The 18,867-nt window shown below is 40.3% G+C and overlaps 1 protein-coding gene across 3 annotated transcripts; it reads right to left on the minus strand.

Annotated features, from left to right (window-relative positions):
* Nucleotides 1-1,120: 1,120 nt before the first annotated feature.
* On the minus strand, nucleotides 1,121-18,565 carry tbx5b (T-box transcription factor 5b). 3 transcript variants are annotated; one of them, XM_088076822.1, is made up of 10 exons: nucleotides 18,371-18,515; nucleotides 16,442-16,533; nucleotides 13,179-13,352; nucleotides 12,752-12,846; nucleotides 12,342-12,461; nucleotides 10,637-10,784; nucleotides 8,322-8,474; nucleotides 6,299-6,390; nucleotides 5,098-5,351; nucleotides 1,121-3,378 (listed from the first exon to the last, which is right to left on the minus strand). In XM_088076822.1, exons 3-10 carry the CDS (start codon nucleotides 13,344-13,346, stop codon nucleotides 2,801-2,803), a joined length of 1,608 nt encoding a protein of 535 aa, XP_087932948.1. In that variant the 5' UTR covers nucleotides 13,347-13,352; nucleotides 16,442-16,533; nucleotides 18,371-18,515; the 3' UTR covers nucleotides 1,121-2,800. The 3 variants fall into 3 exon arrangements, with proteins under 3 accessions (XP_087932948.1, XP_042343407.1, XP_042343408.1); XM_042487473.2 differs by lacking the exon at nucleotides 16,442-16,533 and having other exon boundaries at nucleotides 18,371-18,565; XM_042487474.2 differs by lacking the exons at nucleotides 16,442-16,533; nucleotides 18,371-18,515 and adding an exon at nucleotides 14,229-14,705.
* Between the last annotated feature and the right edge of the window lie 302 nt (nucleotides 18,566-18,867).

The following is an 18,867-nucleotide window of genomic DNA, read 5'->3' on the forward strand; positions in this document are numbered from 1 at the left end:
ACATGTTAGTCCGACTGAAATCATACTAAATCGAATTTCTTTAAGTCTGATTTACACATGTATATAATGCTGTTGGGGGTCGATTTACCCTCTCATGTTTATGCCTTAGCCTGACCTAAACTGGCCTAGGCATTTTTTGGATGTTCCCTAGTCCCTAAACCAGGCTTTGACTTGGAGGTCGAACAGCATAAATTCATAGAAGAAAGCCAAGAAAAACAAAACAGGAAGAGGGGCAGAAAACAAAACAAGATGAAGGAAAAGGTAATGGGTAGATTTTGTACAAAATGTACAGCACTGAAAAATTATCCATTTTCACGATTAGACATGCAACTCGTTTGCCAATTGTTAACTTGTTTAGTATGTGACATAATAGGTAAACTAGAAGAGGGTCCAATAGCAACTAGCTGAAAGGACGCACATTGCCACCTACCTCGGCGGAGTCAGACATACTTTGGTCAATAAATCAATTCTCCCCCAGTACTTGTATCCTGGGACAAGGACAGTAGTACAATTAAATGGCCTAATTGAGCTATAACCATAGCTCTACTTCACTGTGAATGTAAACATACTGTCGCAGCACAGAGTGTACTCGGGGCACACACAGAGCAGTAAAACATCAGGCACTTTGAAAGTGAAACTTAACCATTCATTCTGCTGGGTCTTAAAGTTTGCATTCACTCACAAACAGCCGCTCCTCTCATCCAGCGATGTGATCAGATTAGACGAGAACAGACCGACAGATCAATTATCGACAAGTGGCAAACTGCTGCTGAGGAAAAGAGACCTTATGGAGAGCTCCTGCCTGCGCTTAATGAATTTAGAAAGGGATACAGAATGATACAAAAGAAAAAGAAAAAAATATTAATGAATTAAGATTAATTTGTCATCAGCTACTGGCACACATTCACTTTCATTCTGTGGGAAACACTGTATCAGGTCCTACATACTGATACATGAATTGAAACTGATAAAACTGCACAACACTTATAAGAGTTTTCATCCCTGAGGCGCTGAAGGCACTTTAAATAACCCACTGGGGAATGTTAATAGTTTCCTCTGCTGTGTTTGTCGCCTAATCACAAAGTAGAACATGACAACCACTTGACAAAATTCTCTAAAATTTATTTCTGTATATAAATCTCTTTATTCCCATAGAACAGAAAATTTTGTTTGTTTATCACGACTATTTATCACCACTTGGAGATAGAGGGTGAAACCAGAAACAAACCTTCAAAGAGAAACAAATATCTCTGAACAATACCGTCTCGTTTCACAAGTTAACGACAAACTAATCTTTACAAATCTAGAGTAATAAATACTATTAGCAAGAACAAGGCTATAAAAATCTCATTGTAACACACACATACTCACACACACACATACACACACAAATCAAATACATATCAAGGAATGACGAGGATCTGCTCTCTGAATACTGATGGTGTGTAATGTTAGAGCACCTTCTCACATGTTACTGCATGTAAAACACCTGGGCAGAAATATAAAAACTGCGTTATTACACAAAAATAAACCAATATCTCCGCTTGCATAATAGGTGCCACAAAAGTTTCTTTACAGGGAAGTAATGCTGCTCAAATCTGCAGGGAAATGTATTTAACCCAATCTTGTCAAAGTAATTATTGGAGAAATGCTGCATGGACATGAGGGAAGCATTTAGTTTCAAAATAAAGAGATTAAAAAAATGTTTGAGTCGGTGCAGCAACATTATCATGTTTACAGCACTGTGTTTTTTTTATGTTTGCTGAGCAATCCTCGCATGTCAAGGATCAACGCTGGACTCATGAATAATTCAGAAACAAACAAAAATGGGCCAACACACACGCGCACATGAAACATGCTGCGCTCCAGCTCTGACTGGTCAGCTGGGGATAAAAGAGAGGCGTGTGCTCATTGGCCTGCTCAAAGAGAACGGAGAAAGCTGATTGGTCAGCTGGGGGTGACTGAGAGGACAGCGGTGACAGCTGCATGACGCTGAGTTGTGCATTTACCCAGAATGCAGCGGAAACAGTGTTTACAGGTCCTTCAGCCTGTAGCGTGGTCTAAACAAACTGTTTATTTCTATGGTGCAGCGCCTGCAGCTACTACTGCCTGTCTCATTGGAAATTAACTCATAGCATCCTTGAGCTGAGCTGACATAGACTTTACATACACACGTGCACACGCACGCACACACACACACACACACACACACACACACACACACACACACACACACACACACACACACACACACAGACAACTCATGCCTTTCCTCCTTCACTGAGACTGAGCATGGAGCTGTGCTTTGCTCCACTAAAGAGAAAAAACGTCTCCCTCAGGCTCTGCTGTGAGAGCTGAGATTATTTTGGTCAGTAAATGTTACTGCCTGTCTGACAGTGGGTCACAATTTACATCCTTCACAATGCAGAGAGCGGGAGTCATTGAGAGGGAAACAGCCTAGTGCTGCCACGGTCCGGCCTTAATGGGGCTCACAGTGCAAACAGTTAGGTGACACCAGTCTTTGGGTTGTGGAGAGACAATAAAATACGACTTTGATTGTGCTGCTCAGACTTTTTTTTTTTTTTTTTTGGAGCTTCATGGATGTCCAGGTCCAGTTTTCTATCAATCCACAGCTCCATCCAGCACAGGGGAAAAACATGACGAACAGATGAGACCTCTTCACACGTTACAAAATCACACTTTTCACAATTATTTTACAAAGGTAATATCATATTTAGTCGGAACGCAGCACAGCATCACTGTCCACTTATCAGTCTGTCAGATACATCCTCTGGTTCAGTTAGGAGGCTGCACTCCATTCTGGGACGCCACACCTGATGTGTGTGTGCGTCTCGAGTGTGTGGTAGAGAGGGGGAGACAGGTTGGGTGTGTAGCGAGGATACTCTCTGAGAGGGGGGCTGAGCTGCCTGCTGTGAATGTTTTGCGAGCTCTGAGACGGAGGTCCCGAGCTCTGGTTCTGATAGGGGTCGTGGGTGATGTGTTCACCCAACGGCGGAGAGCTCTGGTGGGCTATAGCGCTGAGTCGGGAGCCCTGTGGGCTGGAGCTGTAGGGAGGATGAGGGGTGTAAGGCGGGTAGGATTCCATGGGGGTCATGGCAGAGGGGAGCGGGCAGGTGTATGACCAGGATGCACAGTTGAGCTCATCCAGTCTGGGCTCCGAGCCGGCAAACATGCACGCCTGGCGCTGTCCCATGTCTGAGCTGTAGGGGGAGTCAGTGAGTGGGTTGTTGGATAAACCGGGTGGAGGAGGAGGATAGGAGGAGGGGTGGTAGTAAGACTCGCCCTCACTTGGAGAGCTACCGGGGAAGGGTTTCTTGTACGGGTGCTGGCGGTTTCCTGAAGAGCAGTTCTCCTCCACTAAAGAGAGAGACGGAGAGAGAGAAAATACTGTGATGATTTTCCGTTCGACATTATGACAAGCAAGAACCAGGAGAGTTTTAGATGAGAATTTCCAAGTTCCCACATCAGACAGTATAAAAAGCTAACAAGAACAAAATGAAGAAATGGAGAGACGCTGAATAAGTTTGGCTACTTTTACAATACGTATGACATTAACTGAAATACAAACATGATGCCAGGGTTAAAGTGCAACTGAAAATAACTTAAAACACTGTTAATGCTTTTTTTATTTCTTGAGACGTAAAAATGGTCTTTAAATATGTAGGACCCCTAACTATTAATTATTTTTCAGAAGCTAAACACAGCGGGCAAAGTGAAGCTGTGCGAAGGAAGACACTCTGCTATCAGTAAGGCAAGACCATTTTGCATTTTAACAATACAACACAATGCCATGGAATCATTTGTATTTATTTAGAAACCCCTGGTATAGACTATACTTATCATCAATGCAGACCATTCTTTAAAGTATCATAGTTCAGAATATATCTTTCTGTCTTTCTTTATTTTTTCTTTTTTTTTTAAATCAAGTGGTCGCATCAGCCCGAGAGCACAAATTACTTGTCACCCATGACAAGTAAGTTAAATGAACCCCAAATTATGCTTCTCAGCTTGTGTTTAGTTGCAGCCTTACAAAATGTTTTTGGAATGTAAATATTTAGTATTTTAAGCCTCATTTCATTTTTTTTTTTCTCGCAAGTCTCTCCTCTAGCAAAGTGCAGAAGTAGCTCCACAGCTATTGTCACAGATTTTCTTTTAGCCGTTGATTAATGAGACTGAATGAACCCATGCAAGCATGTGTAAAAGACCAGACATGAAAATTACTTATTAATTCACTCATTCAGCTACTGCTTGAGTAAATCTGATCCCAATTACACACAGTTTGCAAACACAGACTGAATGACACTCACAGCACAAATTAATGTAAATCTGTTTTTAGGTCCATTTGCTTTTTCCCAAGCAGCCATTGAAGTCCATTCATTTCCTGGCTGTAATTTAACTGATAAAAATATGGATAATAAAATAACATTTTAAGTCTCAAACCTTTACACTGACTGCCTTAAAGTATGGAAATCAATCTTAAAACGTATGCAAACTTCAGATGATAGTCAGCAATAATGTTATGTTTATTTGTACTCTATAGGCCAAAACATGCAAAACCACTGGAATGGTCTGTTATCTGTTATTTTGTAAGTAACCACAAACAAAATCTTAATTGCTATGACATTTACACAAAGCTGTTTTAAAAAAAAAAAAAAAAAAAAAAATAGAATTATTACTTAGTTTGATTTCACTTTATCAGAAAAAAACTTACATTTGTCTTGCATCTGAGGATATCAACAGTTTCACATAAATGCACATAATACAAAATTACAAAAAACACATAAATACAAAATAATAACATTTTGGCACAGAACAACAAGAATGAATGGTTTCGGGGCAGCTAAAGTGATATTTACTTAATTGGAATATGGTAACATAAGGGGTTCCTAATACTTTTTAAAGTTTGTAAAGTACACAATTACTGCCTCTATTACAAAAAGTATTACAACAATTCAACAAAAATAAATAGGTCAAATCTGCACTCAGTGGGTTAACTGATTTCTTTCTGTTTATGCAGCTTGAGATAAGCACTAATTTTCATTTACACAGTGTACTGACGGCACAGCTTCCTCCTACCTTTCCTCTTGGTGCAGTGGTAGACCTGCGGCTGCTGGCCGTGCTGCAGGTGTGGATGAGGCAGGGTGTAGTGTGCAGGAGGGGCCCTCAGGAGCTCCTGGGGACTGTTGCTACTCAAGCCGTTCTCACAGCTGTAGGGGGATCCGGCAGCTTCAGGGGAACCCTGCAGACCCCGACCCTCCCCACTGAAGGGACTCCCAGTGGAGCAGGCTCTCTGACGGACAGCACTGCGAGGGACCACAGGGTAGTCCTTACTGAAACAGAGAGAGAGGAGGATTGAGAATTATATCAGAAGTAAAACATTTTAATCTGATATTGTTACGGCCTCAGGTGTGCTGAACAAAATGACCTCCTCTGACTCTGTGCAGGTATTTCTGTTACATTAACTTCTGCCTGGTTGTACTATTGAAGGTCTTATGTTTTTTTTCTTCCCTTTCTTTCAAGTCTACTTAGCCGTTCTCCATCCTTTCAGCTCTGATCTCTCTCTGCACACACTGCCCTCTTGGTGAACTCTGTGGTATGTAGGGGACAGCGGGCCACATCTCCCTGACCCTCGCTGAGAGAGTGACACACACTTGTGCACGCACACACACACACACACACACACACACACACACACACACACACAGAGAGTCAGTCCTGTTGTGAGATAATACGCCGCTCTAAAAATAAACATCCATCCGTGTGTCACTTCAGATAGACTCTCCTCTCCTCTGCTCTCCTTTAGTCTCCACCAACCGCAGCAGCACAATAACACAGGGGTGCTGCACTCAATACCACCCTCTCCTTCCTCTCCCTCCCCTCTGTAACAGCCTCTCCCATTGGCCTATTAAAATCTCTAAACTGCCTGCCACAACAGAGCTTGAACGGAGATTAGATCAACACGCAAACAGACACCATGTACCCAGGGCCATCAGCTGATCAGCGGTGACAGTCTAATAGACCAGCAGCAACGTGATATCATCTATCTATCAATGCAGGGGCTGACGCTCGGCGGGTCGTGTTTGTGCTGCACGCTCTGGTTGAGGTTTCAGGCTAAGATCAACCTTCAGGTGACAATGACTCTCACACGCACACAAACACACATACACTCGTGTCTTGGACCATATGTGCCCCATCATATCAACCCTCAGAGGGAAGAGTAGGTTTTGTTTCCTATGAATGCTCACAAGCACACACATATCAACAAAGCTGTACTCACCCTTGCAGCTTGGCCATGCGGTGCAACTCATTGTCGTCACTGCCTCTGAAGCCCTTTGCAAAGGGATTATTCTCGATCTTCAGCTGCGTAATCTGAGCACAAAACACAGAAAATCAGCTCAGACACACATGCCTTACACCACAGGACAAACTGCACAGCACAGGCCCGAACAAACACACACAGTTTCATACCGTAACACAAAGACACATTCAGTTTTTAAACCATTCTTTTCATTGACTGAAAGTCAATGGTTTACTATTAGTGAGAGGCCCTGCAGATGTTAAGCGCAGCATCGCTGCAGCTCTGCAGGGCCAACATTCCTCAGCCGCTGACGTTCCTCATGGAGCGGACAGTATCCTCGCCAGCTGACACAGAATAAACTGTTTACCCAAACAGTCGCCAGGTTTAAGGATTTCGGGCCAAAGCTTTTAGAGGTCTAAAGCTGCAAGCTTTGATGTTTAAGTCTTCAAACTTTTCTCAGTGATGTCATGGAGGGGAACCTTTGCGCAGTGTGTCCATCACGCAGCAGGCGAGTCAACTGGAGAACTGACACCAGCTCGGGTCCAAACAAACTTTGAAGTGCTGATAATACTGATAGCCTCCACCAAACTACTGGCTCAATAATTTTTATTTTATACAAGAGCGTTGGGATTAACAGTGCAATGTCATTGGTATTTGTTATTGCATGTATGATGGAAATATAAAGTTAAAGGTTTATCTTTTATTTTGCACAATAACTGTGTTTTATTACACAAATTGTAGTAACAGTAATAGCTCAGAAAAGTGAAAGTAATGTATAACACTCACAAATAATTTAATGGTATGGTTTAAAATACATGTATTTATTACATAACACGTATTTATTTATATATATTTATATACACAGACATAAAAATAGCAAGTTACAACAATTACATTTAACTACTATTAAAACGTATTACCATTAAGTTGATACATAAACTACAAAACATCAGCTGTTCAGTATGAATAAAATAATATTGGAAAAACTTTTCAAACTAAAAACTACATCTTCAACAACACCTGAATTAATTCACACACATTGATGGGTTAAATATTTGTTGCAAATCTATTTTCTTATTTCTTTCTTCCTCTGTTTTCATTCTCATTTTACTTTTTTTATTTTATTTTTTACACTTTTTATTTCTATTGTAATATTTTAACAAAATAATGCATTTTGAAGCTGTAGATTAAAGTGTGCAGAATTAAGGCTTCTACTTTTAGGAGCTAACGAGAAGATACACCATCTAAAAACTATAGCTGAAATTTATCTATTTATGTTATTTATGTTTTGTTATGAAATGTGACCAAATTAAGCCATGTTGTGAAAACTTAACCAGCAGCGCGGCTTAAAGCTTCAGCAATTTGTCTTTCTAGTAGACGCCGAGAAAACTGGATCAGCCAAGATCAAGGGAACGAAACAGGTCATTACAGACTAACACACACACACACACACACACACACACACACACACACACACACACACACACACACACACACACACTTATTTTTGGACATATTTACAAATACTGAGTAGGGCCACATAAACAAAGAGGATACAAATTGACTTTCTGGATACAAAATAAAGACAATAATACAAACAAAGACTAAGTGTGCATGTGAGTGTGTGTGAATGTGGATGAGAGACAACAATTTGAATGTGGTCAGCGACCAGAGGCAAATCTTCATACACTTTTCTAAAGGGTCCCATATATGACAGTAAAACATATCTGATTTGCACACATAAGACTTTGAGATCCATTTCCATAATTGTTATGAGGTAGCCTATAGCTTCAGCCTGTGAAAAAACAGCACACTTCATATTCACATAACACCAAGCGATATCTAAATGTCACTTTTTGTATTGTACTCAATTTTTAAAACCTCCACTCACTAAAAGTTTTACCCAGAAAAGAGATTTTGGTGGCTCCTCTCTAAAGAATATACAATGGGATCTTAGTTTAATTTAGTGTTGTTGGTGCATTGTGTCTTGTGTAAAGCGTACCTTGTGATTCTGGTAGGACGTCACAGCGATGAAGGCCGTCTCAGAGAAGACGTGGGTGCAGAAAGCTGTGTTTTTTGAGCCAAAGCCGTTGTTCTCATCCGCTTTGACAATATGGAGGCGAGGCTGGTATTTGTGCATGGAGTTGAGTATTATCTGCACAGCGGAGAGATTGAGGAGGTGAGACTGACAGAGCTGTCATGTTTCCCACCAGCAGATGCTAGGACCTGGACTACAGGCGGGAGGCCAGGTGGAGGGTAAACGCAACTTATACTGTAAGTTACCCAAATTTCTTGGATGACATAAATCTTTAAAATAGAGATTCATTTATATTAGTAGGCTGAAACTAACGTAAGCCAACAGGATCAAGAAATCTGTATTTTATTTTACAGATGATAGCTAGGATTTTAAAATACAGATGTCATATATCCTGCATGAATAAAAATGATCATTTTACCTCATTCAGTTGACATATGTTTGTGCGATTTGTTTATTTTTTTCCTAAAGGTTTTATTTTCATGTCAATAAATAATAATGTGCTGAGCCAAATTTAGCTGCCACCTTAAAACAAAGTGATCAATGCCTATTAGACAAATTTAATTTAATTTAATTTAATTTAATTTAATTTAATTTAATTTAATTTAATCTGCAACCATTTCCTCTCAGCCACAACCAAATAATACATGGTTATTATATAAGACTATTATATTCCACATCATCTGATATATTGGAAAAGGGACTGAAATTGAAACACTATTCGGTGTAATTCTGCATCAACCTGGCAGACTATTTCATCTGATTTTTGTAGAAATTTAGATTTAAGTACTTATTGAAAGTTGTATACAGGTTGTGCACTAATGTGACCACTTACAAACATTTTTTATTAATCTTAAATTGTACTAAATTTGGCTTGGAGATACCAGCAATGTAAAACTTTAACAACTCAGTGCATTCTGCCAAACTCTTAAATATTTCCCAGGACACTGGCAACTCCTCAAGTGTTTTTTTATTTAATTGGATCACGAGCTTTTGTGTTTGCGCAGGCAGGGCTGCGAGCACTTTTGTTTATCCAGGGGGGTTCCGTTTAATCGCCAGTGGCGTGTCCGCCGGTGACATACATTAGCTAATGGGCTTTAGAGTCATTGTAATCATTACCTCTAATTTAACGAGCCTAAAAAGATTATGATTGTTTGTTTCAGCGCGCGCACACACACGCACTAAGATGCGCGCGTAAAAACAATACGTGCTCACCTGCCGTATCGGCTCACTGCCTCGTTAGAGTCAGGCCTCAGACTGTTACAGCAGGCTAAGTGGAGCAATGAAAGCGGTGCATGGCGGGAATGAGTCTCTCTGTTGAGTCTAGAGAGGGGTCGCTTTGCCCTCGTGCTGATTTGTGTTGTGTTGTAATGTCTGCTGAATTATATTCGTGAGAGTGAGCTGGTAATGCCTGCCTGGATCTGTGGCCGTACTTTGTCAAACACATCACTCAGTGCTGATTATTAAAGAGCATATTATGGCTATTTGAAATGGACAGTAAACCATTTTTCTTTGGGTAATGTATGATTTGTGTCTTACACTGTAAAATCTTACAAACTGATCTTACTTACAATGATCTTGGGAACCAATTGCCTTGATAAAGGAAAGTAAATAACACTATTAATCTTGAGTTAGTTTACTTTATATTGAAGTCTCAAGTTTACTTGAAATTCAGTTGTATTTACTTGATTTTTGTGAAGTTGTTGCAACTTAACAATTAAAAGTGAAATCACCTTGTTCTTTCTGAGTATTTGCAACTTCAGTAAACCAAGTTAGTCCGACTTAACTTAATCATGACAAAGAGGATTTTGCCCCTGATGAAATTAGGAGATCTGCGAGTTGTTTTCTTAACATGTTTAAGAAAATGAAAATATGGTTGACTAGTATGTAACTGTCAGAATAAGTTATTGGCCTATATCACAGTAAACCTGGTTTACTGAATTTGCTACTACTTAGAAAGATTGATTTATATTACATGTGTCATTTTTTAGGTTGAAACTTCACAAAAATAAGTAAATATAACTAAATTCCAAGTAAACTTAACAATAAGTTAGCATATTAAAATTAATAGTTATATTGAGTCACATTTTTCAAGGCTATTGGTTTCCTAGATTAGTAAAATCAATTTGTCAGGTTTTACAGTGCAGCCTAAGAAATAGGCCCATAACACATTCAAAGGGCAAATGTATGTCTGTAAATTCAAGCAGAAAACAGACCAGGAACATTTTTCTTGCTCTGAAAATATACCCATCAGCCAAATATTACTGGGAAGACAGACTCACATGTCCAAAGGGGTCCAGGTGGTTGTTGGTGAGTTTGAGCTTCTGAAAAGAGACGAGCTGGCGGCTCCAGTGAGCCCCGGTGGCAGGAGAGTCCGGATGGACGTAGAGCCTCCCGGGCATCGCGGGCTCTGCCTTCCCCGTTATTGACCTTTAGAGCAGAAAAAAATGCAGCAGATCAGAAAACGAACAGACATTGACACTCAGTGGGGTCACGGTGGCTTGTGTGACCAGCAGTGCACCGCTCTGCCCGGCGCCCCGTGGTGCAGGAGGCCTGCACTGCCGCCGGCTGCAGAGGGCCTATCTGGTGCTTTAATTAGTCAAACATAAAATGCATCTTGTTTTGCTGCAGTTTACACGGATATCCACATCTGGACCTTAGTTTAGTCGACACAAATAACTCGATCTTCTCCAAAGTTGCTGAAGTATTTTGTGAGATGTTGAGGTGCCGAGCCTGGAAATAGTTTCTGGAAAACGCTTCAAATCACCAAAAAGCTGACACAACAAAGACCACAAATACCCGAGAAAGGTGCAGATTTTACCTGGGAACTACTGAGCGGAGGAGCAGACACCAAATATAGAGCCAGCTTGTCTGAGAGGAGCTTTTCGTTCTGCACATTAATGTTTAATCAGTGTGTTGGGCCCTCACATCTTTGTTTACGTGTCATGTTTACGCCACAAACAAACAAATAAAAGCCGAAAATAGTCGAATTAGCGGGGGATGTGAGAACCATTAAACCAAAGAATAACGGCTTCTAAACATATATTATTTGTGATTCATGTAGCCAAAATGCAGTGTGACTGCCTGTAGGTCTGTGCGTCTGCAACGCGTAAAGGTCAAAAGACGTGACCTGGCAAAAATTCAAAATAGAATAACTTGACAGAAAAAAAGAAGCATAAACAGATGTGCAGCCTCAAATCACCCACGCACATATTATCACAACTTTATCACTTAAAAATGCCTAAAGGCCAGCACCGACTCGCTTTATAAACACCGCTCGACTCCATTATACACTCTGAGCTGGGACTGTGTATCCACAGACTCCTGTTTCCGGCTCGTTACATTGTAAGAGCCAAGTGTCTGATGCTCTGAGGAGGCAGAGGATTGACGGATCTCACTGAGGAGTCCGTGCCATGTTCGGATTTCCCCCTCAGCAGCACAACAACAGTTGAATGGGAGACTTTAATCCGGTCTGTGCCGTCTGTCCGCCCGGTGAACCCTTCATACTCTGATTTAACCGGCGGGCAGACACGGGGGGAAACACGGGGAATTAGGCCAACCCAGTCTGCAAGAAGGAGCCGGCGACCTTTAGAGGCAGGGATGGAGTGGAGGGCACAACATGGTTTACACGGACTCTTTTTCTACAGAGGTTATAGGCTGAGGTTTTTTATGTAAAATTCGTAATGGCCCATACACCAGAGGATATAATTTGTTAATTAATTTTTAAAGTAGGAATTTATTTATTCATATATATTTTTTTATTTAGAGTAGTGGTGGTTATATCGTTTTATGCACTGCTCACTCGGTAAACGCTGTTAAAAAGGTTAGGCTATTTCATTAATAAACAATGCGGTCTACCTGCGCACTGGCACACGGGAATGGATGCATTTTTGATTATTTTGGCCTGCACCACTCAGAAGTTTTTCGGAGGTAATCCAAGTTTACATTTTTTCCATTATACATGTATAAGAGTTGCAATATACGAACCATTTATTGTCTGCAAATTTGTAGCGATGGTCGTCTCCTGGCACGATGTCCATCAACAGTATGTACTTGGTTTTTGGGTTCAGTCCTGTGACCTTCACCTTATAACTGGGGAACATCCTCCTGCATTAAAGAAATTTAAAAAAAAAATTAAAAATCCTCTTCCAACACAGACAAATTTAAATGATAAAATACCTGGAGTAAGGTAGCCCAAAAATAAACAGCCAATCTCTTCTAAGACTAAACGTCCCCCGAGGCCTTATGTCATTCACAGAGTACAGTGTGTCCCAGACATATTGCGGTTCATAAAAATCTCTTATTCACTCAACTAAATAATACATGGCTTTATATAAATACGATAACTTAAATACACCCAAAGTCAAATACCTATAGATCATTATTTTGTCTCTTACCTTCCAGCTTTGGTGATGATCATTTCAGTTCCTACTTCATCAAACTTTGTCCAAAGTTCCCTGTCGTGCAGGAAAACTTTGATTCCCTCCATCCCCTGCAGAAAAATATAAACAGTGCACACTTCAACCGAAGAGGGAGTCTTCTGGATGTTAAATTAAAGCAGGACACGGGGCCAAAATGTTAACACCAATTTTCAATTTGTATTTCTAAATTATTAATCTAGTATGTAGTAAAGGGATTCAAATTCATTTTGAAATTATTCCAAGGTGAACAATTAGTCCCTAAGTGAATATTTTGTCACTGATGTGCGGTCCATGATGCATAAGCTTTTATTTATTTATGTATTTATTGAGCGAATAACGCAGAAACTTCTGGATTACGTTATCTGACATCTACACATAGCCTAAAAGTCTAATCAATATTTACATTCTGATCCGCGGTACAGGCCGGTAGCTGCTGGCTGGGCGCTGTCTGCGGCGAAGCTGGTGAGTTTAAGGTGTAGCTAGGATTTTCATGTTTGGTGTCTTTTGGGGAGTCCATGCAGTCAGAGTCCGGACGCTCTGCAAGGCCAAACTGGTCCCCGCCGTTTGCCATGTCCCACTGAGAGAGAGAGAGAGAGAGAGAGAGAGACGCGCGCGCGCACACACACACACACACACACAGGTAATTTATTCATTCAATTTGGCTGGCGTGGGTCACACACTGCTTGTCAGTAACATTTGAATTCATAGTTATTGACCTACAATGAATATGATTCGACGCATGTATGTTTGGGGAAACTAAGGTCAGTCTCACCTAAACTCAGACCTATTAGGCCTATTAACATTATTTGGATTTTTTTTTGCAACCAACAGGAAAAGCACCAATGTTCTATGTAAAAACTATGACAATAAGCGACACAAACTGTCGGACCGTTGTAGAGGGGCTATTTTTGTTAAAAGCTACACAAATAAGAGGTTAAAAATTTGCCCTGTATTATCCTACCTATGCACACTGTGGTGAAAAACACAGTACAAGATACAGATAATTACTGAGGCGACACTACATTACACTGACTTACACCGTAACTGATCCAATAATCACAGGCTTTCACTTAAGTGTGCATGAACTTTGACATTGTTTTAAGGTGGATATATATCTTTGTATTGATCGTGCATATTTGTGCAACATTAACAATCCAAATGGTAGACTCTGTTATAGTGGGAACATAATTTGCATTAATATCCATATTTTCTATGTTAACCAATGCATGAAAATAACTGGAGCTTGGAGATCCACAGTGTGTTAACAGCTGAAGTGTGTTTAACTCCAGCCTACATGATGTATAAAAATGGAAGCAGCTCTTAAAGTGCATATCAAATAAGCCAACCACAGCCTGTGTCTGACCCGTGTGTGTGTGTGTGTGTGTGTGTGTGTGTGTGTGTGTGTGTGTGTATGCGTATGTGTGTTTTGGATGGTCTCCCCGAGGGCCTTTACCTCAAACGCACTGCTCTGCTCTCCCTGCAGAAAACACGCTCATCCTGCTCCTGCGCGCTCTGCAGCCTGCTCGTGTTTTGCTGTTTTAGCTTGCTTTGATTTCCACGAAACTATTTTTTGAAAAATCCAACTGGCCAAATGTCGAGGTTTCTCAAAAATCCACCATGCTCCCCGTGAAGCAGCTCCGAAATACCACCGCGTTGTTTCTCGCTCCGTTGTTCGTTGTCCCTGCGCTCAGACCTCGGCTCGTGCGCTCCGCTGCCTTCCCGTCACCGCCGGCTGCAGAGGCACAGATCCGTTCAAAGCGGATGTAATTTCTTCCTCATTTATATCGCTGCTCTCTCTTTATTGCCCTCGCGGACTCGGTGGCAGCCCCGATCTAAACCCCGCTCATCAGATCCTTCATTACAAATGGAGTCAAGTCCGCCTCGGACACTCTGCCCTCCCCCTTCTGCCTTTCCTGCGCTCCCATAGGTCTGCACGGTGCATCGGTATCTGCAGCCCAAATCACGGCTGTGACACTGGCCAATCACACGCACACAAACTCACACGCGCGCCTACACAGCGCACACACAAAAACGTGGACCTACACACACGCACGCGCACTCGGTTGAGGCTGATTTATTTTTTAAAGCATTTTTATCAGTTCTCACAATGTGTATTCGTCGCTGTGAAAATAAATATTTTATACTACGGCTGTCTAATTTGATTTTACATCTCTCGCTCACACACGCACACAAACACACACACACACACACACACACACACACACACACACACACACACACACACACACACACACACAAACTCAACATGATTAAGTTCTTTACCTGAAAAAAAAATCAGAGTTATCTATTTAAGTGTACTGATTAATCAGATAAACTTGCTATTGTTAAATCAGAGAAAGTTGGAATATTTCACTCTTGCTTTAGCCTAATTGGGCCTAATTGATGACCGCTGCTTTGTGCTGAAGATAAAGACAAAAATGTATTTATTTATCAATTATTTAGGCTATTTATTTACTTGTCTATCTTCACAGGGACAGCGTACAATTAAAAGTAATAGCACAAGAGTTAGCGAGCAGCTTATTTGCATCTGTTGACCCTGAGCAGGTTAAAAAAAATACACAGAACAGCAAGAAGCCTACATTACAGGACAATACATAAAAGTCCATCAATAAAAACTTTCCACTACATAAAACAACAAAAAAGACCACTGATGTGAACATTACATAACATTAAACAACAGAAACGCTGGAAGAGATATTTTTTTAACCCAAATTTTGAGGCCTAAATAATGTCCAACATAAAGAATAAGTCTGATAACAAGTGACAGAATTTATTTTACCTGCTGGTCCAGGGCACGCACTAAAAATTAAATAGACCCAATAAGTTAATCATGTCGGTGTCTTAAAATATTGAGAAAAAAACACAAATAAAACTTGTTACTATAACACAACAAATGTGATGACGGTTTAGTTTGTGCATTTCCTGAAATGATAAAAAAAAAAAACCCACAGGCCTAATTCTCACATAGGAAACACACACACACACACACACACACACACACACACACACACACACACAGAGTCTGATAGTAGAGTGCAGATACGCAGGAGGCCTAGCAGTAGCAACAGTAGTCGCAGCGGGTTCACGCGAGCGCGCATCACTTTGATTGGATTACTGTAGATCCTGATAACCGGAGGCATCCAGAGTTGAAAGTTGAAGGGGTCAGTGCGAGGTCAACACGCTGGATCTTCATTTCTACCGATTTCTACCGCTGTGTCCTCGCGTTGCCCCTCCACCCCACTCACCCCTTGACCACAGCGTGCTTTTTCAGAGTGTCTGCGGACAGATTTAACCATCATTGCACCAGTCGCTAGTTCATTTGTATTTAATTTACACGTCAGGTTCGTGGTGTTGACTTTATCTCTACTATAATGGCATGTGTCGAGATTTATAGGGAGTATGCATGTTGTGACATCACCAGCTGAACAAAATACTGTTTCCTATGGATATAGCTATTTAATTTGAATATATGTTAAAACGGAAGTAGGCTACAACATCAATGTAAACAATATGAAAATAAATACTGCATCAAAATTAAATGTTACAGCCTGATGAGATTTCTCGTGCGTAAATGTGCACGTTTTTACGCATCTGCACGTGCCCATCTTTTGTTTCAAAATTGCAATCATAACTGCAAGCTCTTACCGTGTTTAAATATCAAATTCCCCGGTGACAGACCTCCGGTTAGCTCGGTGCACAGCCTCTCCTGCACAAGCTGGTGCTGCAGTGAAAGCGCGCTGCCACAGGGAGAGACTGGATCACTGCCCGGTTTGTGTATGTATGTATATGTGTGTGTGTGTGTGTGTGTGTGTGTGTGTGTGTGTGTGTGTGTGTGTGTGTGTGTGTGTGTGTGTGTGTGTGAATGGAGAGCCATCAAGTTTCCGATCTGCTGTGTTATCAATAAGCTTATTAATTAATTTATTAATTTATTATTATTTGTACAGACGTATGCGGTGTCTGTACCGTTTTTGAGATTTCTTCAGCTCACACACTCCGCGGGTGAAAGTATACAAAATGAATTATTTAGCCTACTGTCCTTCCGATTCTGAGTTCATAATAAAAAAGTCGCATATAAGAATTTAAGCGACAAGAAACACATTGACTTGATTTGGGAAAGGGCTTTTTACGAATACAAACAATGAGAGAATTAACAGTTTAATTGTCGTTTAGACCTAGTCTGGACTTGTGCTGCCATGTGGAAAAGGATAACCCTGAAATATGTCTATAACATTTATTTTGTTTACAGTGGAATTCTGTTTGAGCCTTATTGTAAACCCTCAGGGTAATTATTTGACTTTGCAGCCGTAGGAAGAAATAAACACACTTTAAAAATGTAAAAACAGACCCAAATATGTTTTATATAAAGAGAGACTACTTTTTCATTTTTGAAATAAAAAAATGTGTTACATTAAAAAGCAAAATTGACAGATTCAGGGGTATTTAACACACATTTGTCTGAACGAACTTTTCTTGATACGCTAATTATCAGTCTCTATTTTATTATTGATAATTTAAATTCCAAACAGATGCCATAGACATAGGTGTTCACTTATCGGTTGCCACAGGGTTACTATACATTGTAAAAATATAAATTAATTTCGGAGGATTATACGTTAAAACAATATTATTTAAAAGAAAACGTTTAAGTGGACATACTCCAACAAATAAGAATGTAACAAATAAAAATGAATGATTTTAGCAAAATTCATTCGTCTGTTTTTTTGAGCCTTCAAACACAACAGATTATGACAGAAAGGGGGCTGGATCATTTATATTGAAAATGAAATTAAAATAATTTTGTGTGGGAGATATGTAAATTCATAAAATGCAATATTGCAGACAAGTTCTGTGAAACTTCGTCTGTTGCAGGCAACACTTACAGATTCGATAACTAATCACAACAGTAGGACTAATATAAATAATAAAATCTATACCGTGTAGAACTGAAAGCCACACAGTGCAGTTTATATTCTGTCATTGTTTTCACGCGCAATTTTTTTACTGATTGATTTTTTTTAGCCACGTTTTGAAACTTTTTTTTCCAAAATCGCTTCTGCCTCAAAATGTCAAAATATATTGACGATAAAAATAAATGATCTTAGAAAAATAAGCTTTATCCCTCAGATGTAAGCCCCTGGAATATATTAACCAATCAACAAAGTCTTAATAAATTATATAGACTTTAATTGTAGTTTAAATAACTGTCCATAGAACTTTCATAATTTATGTGTCAAAATTTGATAGTAAATATTTTTATTCACCTTTATATCTGATTGCATGGTATTGTCCCTAAATTATATGAAAATTTTCTTTCTAAAATTAGGTATTTACTTTTTTTTTTATACAGCAGCATCCTATTGGATATGATGTTAACACACATAGGCTACACTGCAGGCAGTGCTTGGTTATGGTTACATTTATATAAAACAATTTTTGTTATTTAAATCTTTAAAAACAGAGTAATTGATATAATGTGCAAACTGGGTATAAACTTTTGTACTATAACTCTGCATATGGTCTTCAGTTGGTTGGTCTGAGCAGAAGAAAAGTGAGAGGTGAAGGTTTCAATAATACCTGAAATGAGGTGGTGGTGGCGGCTGGACGGCTCATTATTGTCCCATAGTGGCTTCAGCTGACTGGATCCTCTGTTCTCTGTCTGGAGGAAGTGGTGACGGGGTCCCAGACCTCCTGCACTCAGCAGGTCTGTCTCACACACCTTCAGCCCGGCCGGAGTGAGTGTGTGCGTGTATGTGTGGCATTAGAGGGCAAGGTCAACCCATTTCTCTGCAAACAATCACATCACACAGGGCAAAATACATTCCAACCCCCCCTCAGCCTCCAGTTTGTAAGGTGGTCTGATGTGGGAACAGAGGAGGGTGGGGGGTTTGGCAACGGTCCAGACGGGGCCTCAGAATCCAGATGAAGGAAAACCTGGTCCACATTAATATGACTTCATATTACACATGTTAGCGAGACTCTGCTTTCTGCACAGGCTTACTTAAATGTTACTCTTCTTTGCAGTCAATGTGTTGCTGTAAATGTGCCTTCAGATCAGTTATTAGTTGGGCTTA

The sequence above is a fragment of the Plectropomus leopardus genome, chromosome 4 (genome assembly GCF_026936395.1).
Source record: "Plectropomus leopardus strain MGB_pleo_1.0 chromosome 4, ASM2693639v1, whole genome shotgun sequence".
Taxonomy (NCBI): domain Eukaryota; kingdom Metazoa; phylum Chordata; class Actinopteri; order Perciformes; family Serranidae; genus Plectropomus; species Plectropomus leopardus.

Coding starts and splice junctions, on each gene's coding strand:
- tbx5b (XM_042487473.2), bottom strand. CDS start 18,406: ATGAGCCGTCCAGCCGCCACCACCACCTCATTTCAG. Junction 8,475..10,636: donor ACCTGGACCCCTTTGGACAT/GTGAGTCTGTCT, acceptor TCCGCTGTGCAG/ATAATACTCAACTCCATGCA. Junction 5,352..6,298: donor CGCATGGCCAAGCTGCAAGG/GTGAGTACAGCT, acceptor TCTCTGTTTCAG/TAAGGACTACCCTGTGGTCC.